Source organism: Oncorhynchus keta, chromosome 1 (genome assembly GCF_023373465.1).
Source record: "Oncorhynchus keta strain PuntledgeMale-10-30-2019 chromosome 1, Oket_V2, whole genome shotgun sequence".
Taxonomy (NCBI): Eukaryota; Metazoa; Chordata; class Actinopteri; order Salmoniformes; family Salmonidae; genus Oncorhynchus; species Oncorhynchus keta.
The window spans coordinates 59,975,020-59,979,101 of record NC_068421.1 but is presented as its reverse complement, the minus strand read 5'-3'; the positions used below and the strand labels follow the sequence as shown (position 1 = coordinate 59,979,101).

General features: G+C 44.1%; 1 protein-coding gene across 1 annotated transcript; it reads left to right on the top strand.

Annotated features, from left to right (window-relative positions):
* Positions 1-153: 153 nt before the first annotated feature.
* Positions 154-2,874, top strand: LOC118395693 (relaxin-3 receptor 1-like). Its single transcript, XM_035789551.1, has one exon. The coding sequence runs from the start codon at positions 333-335 to the stop codon at positions 1,557-1,559; it is 1,227 nt and encodes a 408-aa protein (XP_035645444.1). The 5' UTR covers positions 154-332; the 3' UTR covers positions 1,560-2,874.
* Positions 2,875-4,082: the final 1,208 nt, after the last annotated feature.

Sequence of the window (4,082 nt, the reverse complement as noted above, 5' to 3'; positions counted from 1 at the left end):
TCATTATCTGGGCTGTTTAAGGAGACAGACTAGAAGCTGTGGTGATGATTACGAGCCTGAGCCTGAGCCTGAGCCTGAGCCTTGCGCGCGCCCGCGGAATCTATAAAAGAATGCGAGATGCACCCACTGAGCTGAGTGAAGTGTGGCGGAGGAGGAGAGACACCTATACAGAGGAGGATACATTTGGATTCAGCTAAAAGTCAGCTCCACAGAGAAACTAAATAGCACAGGTATGTTCAAAATGACATTTAGGCAACTTTTTCCCTCATCATGAATATCGCATCTCCTCCTATTGGTTTCTACTCCTGAGCATAACACGTCTCCAACATGCCATGCAGAGGGATTTGCGAATGAATGACTCAGCCATGCAACAGAATGACAGTGCACAGACCCTGGCACCAGAGGTTTGTGAGCAGGTGCTGGAGGATAATGCTGGACTGGGTTACGGTGGCTCTACTGGTAACCTGTCGCTGCGGTGCTGGCTGTATTTCTTAAGCAAGGAATCTATCCTGGATCTGCAGGGCGATGGCTCCAGCATCACAGTGCGTGTGATGATAGCTCTGGTGTACTCCGTTGTGTGTGCACTGGGGCTAGTGGGGAACTCTCTGGCACTCTACCTGCTTCACTCACGCCACAGTCAGAAGCAGTCTTCCATCAACTGCTTCGTAATGGGCTTGGCTCTCACAGACCTGCAGTTTGTTCTCACGCTCCCTTTTTGGGCTATTGACACAGCTCTGGACTTCCGCTGGCCCTTTGGCAAAGTAATGTGTAAGATCATCAGCTCCGTGACCGTCATGAACATGTACGCCAGCGTCTTCTTCTTGACTGCCATGAGTGTGGCACGGTACTACTCGGTGACCACGGCCCTCAAGATGCACAACAGGCGGGCAGCGGCGGCTGGTGCCAAGTGGATCAGCCTGGGCATCTGGGTAGTGTCGCTGCTGGTCACCCTGCCCCATGCCATCTACTCCACCAGTGCCCAGCTGTACGACGAGGAGTTGTGTTTGGTGCGATTCTCTGAGTCGGGCAGCTGGGACCCGCAGCTGCTCCTGGGGCTGTACCAGCTACAGAAGGTACTGCTGGGCTTTCTCATCCCCTTGGTGGTCATCACTGTGTGCTACCTGCTGCTGCTGCGCTTCGTGCTGAGCCAACGCATCAGCGGAGCGACCAGCTCGGAGGGCTCGGAAGGCCGCCACAAGCACCGCGCCAAAGTCACCAAGTCGGTGGCCATCGTGGTGCTGTCCTTTTTTCTGTGCTGGCTGCCCAACCAGGTGCTGACACTGTGGGGCGCGCTGATTAAGTTTGACCTGGTGCACTTCAGCAATGCATATTACAACGCCCAGAACTACACCTTCCCTCTGACTGTATGTCTGGCTCACACTAACAGCTGCCTCAACCCTGTGTTGTACTGCATAATTCGCCGTGAGTACCGCACAGGCCTCAAAGAGCTGCTTCTGCGCGCCACACCCTCCCCAAGGAGCCTGGCCAACCTGCTGCCCCGCAAGGCCAAGGTGGCAGAGGCTCCCCCTGACATGGTGCTGGTCCAGATGGATGTTTGAGGCATTTCATGAAATTTGTTTGTTGTGAATGACGGAACAGCACCATCACAAGGAATGCCCATTAAGATGTGCCCTATTTTCTTTCCCCCTACTCAGATTCTCTTTGCCAGATGTGTTTTTCATCTGTCTCCTCCAGTGCTTCTCTGCCTTCCCGTAATTTGCCATGAATATGTAACAAGTAGCACTCATGTCAGGGGTCTCAATGAGTTCAAACCATAATGCGTCCCCTTCTGCTTCGTACCTGCCACATAAGACACAAGTCGCCATTCCACCTATGATCTCCATTAATTATCCATTTGTTTTCAATCATTTGAATTGGGTAATTTGCACTTAACAGAACACACTTTCTGCCACGTATTGTATTCACGAGATGATGAATAGATGAGACTGTCCATAGGATGCAAGAGTTTATTCAGACACACTAATGTCTGTGCAGGGTGTTATTGTCATGCAATTTAGTACCTTGTTATTGCATTTGGTCATGTCCTCCTATGCTATAACTGTCCTTGGTAGGTGTATAGATCCTTTAAATCATCAAATAAAACAGGAACTCAATTATAATCTATTGATATGGTTCATTTTATATCATTTTGATTGGTGTTATTGTTATTACCAGAGCCAGTTATTACCATTGTTATTACCAGAGCTTCTCTCCAGGAAGCTTTGTTGTGTGTGTAAGCAACCGATTAGTAGAGTAATTTTTTACTCCAAATAATATATATTTTTCTGATATAGACAAATAAAGGAGTGATGTGGGGACATATTGTATATGTGATAGAGCAAGTTGTGGGTCACTGTCTTACACCACATTAGCTGATCGTGAAAGGAAAACATTTCTCACAAATTGTTAACTGCAGTTGTACACAAGGTCAGGGTCTCTTAGTGTGTCCACTAGAACGTAAGGAAACAATTTAGATTTGAAGGAGTAGAAAAGTTGCATTACATTGCAACAACAAGACGACCTTGCTTGCAGTCTTTGCTTTCTCTGTCTGTTAAACGTGAGCTGCGCACACACACTGAGCCGCTGCTTTGAGCCATACAAAGGGAATTTATTATGGGATATCATCCTCCTACCCATTCATATATCTATATTAATAATTCCGTTTGAAGGGAAATATATTAAAAAAGTATGAAATAGTCGAAACCTTCAATGGAATGTGAACAAGTCTCTGTGAAATCATGTACTGTAAAGGTTATATTGCAAGAGCTAGATTACAAATGTGATTGACCATTTTTTGTAATTGTGTTGCCTTGATCTCATCAGCTATATAAACTGTTTTAGTAAAGATTGAAATAAGATTTTAGTAAAATTGCAAGTGCATTATGTAGAACTAAGAAATAAACCAGTCAACTTGAACATCCTCTTTTGATTAATTGGGTCGTGTTTGAAATCAGAGCATATGGATGGGGATGTGGTATACACATGCATGATCTTAATTTGAGCCAGTTCTCTACAGCAGGAAAATAATCCTGCAGCAACAGGAAATGTGAATTATTATGTGGATTATAATTAATGGACATTTTGTAGGGGAAAATACATTTTTCATAAGGGAAAATTAAGTCTGAAAATTCAAAGTGGAAATTACAAACTTCAGAAGCCTTTTTAAACCTCAAATACACTACACGTTTAAAATGTCCTGCAACAGTGTGATCAAATTCAGATCCTACAGTTTAGGGCTCCAGTGATGAAGTGGCTCTAATTGTGCTGTTAATTACCTTAGAATAAGGGTCCACCAATAGGCCAAAGTTTTCTGAGCAAAAATATACCAAGTATTCCCATGCATGAACAAAGAGGCATATGTGATCGTATCGCAATATAATTAAGGTTTTGAAAATATTCTGTTTTTGTCAAATACTATATCTGTTTGGGATTATTACAGTCAATTTGCAGTGTACAAATGATTTATACCTATGCTCTGGCAACCCAACCATCTGCTCAAGGAAAAATCAGCCTGTGGCTGAATGTATTTGGCGACCGCAGCCTTTCATTGACATTCTCAGCATGCAGACAGGAATGTGGCTTTCTTTCTCACGTTGTAACGGCCGTTGTTGATGGGAGAAGGTGAGGACCAAAATGCAGTGTGGTAAGTCTCCATATTGATCATTTATTATCATAAGAACACTAAGCAAACTAACAACGAAGAATGAACGAAACGAAACAGTCCTGTCTGGTGTAGACACAAAACAGAAAACAATCACCCATGAAACACAATAGAAAACAGGCTGCCTAAATATGGTTCTCAATCAGGGACAACGATTGACAGCTGCCTCTGATTGAGAACCATACCAGGCCAAACACAGAAATAGCAAATCATAGAAAAACTAACATAGACAACCCACCCAACTCACGCCCTGACCATACTAAAACAAAGACATAACAAAAGAACTAAGGTCAGAACGTGACACACTTAGCGTTAATTCTGATTTCACCAGGCTATTCTTCTTCTGCACTGAAAGACAAACTGTTGTTTACATCTGTCAAACCCTACCAAACATTCAGCCTGAGAAATGATGAGGATTCTT

What these genes read in the sequence shown, in the direction of transcription:
- LOC118395693 (XM_035789551.1), top strand. Translation starts at nt 333, where the DNA reads ATGCAGAGGGATTTGCGAATGAATGACTCAGCCATGCAACAGAATGAC.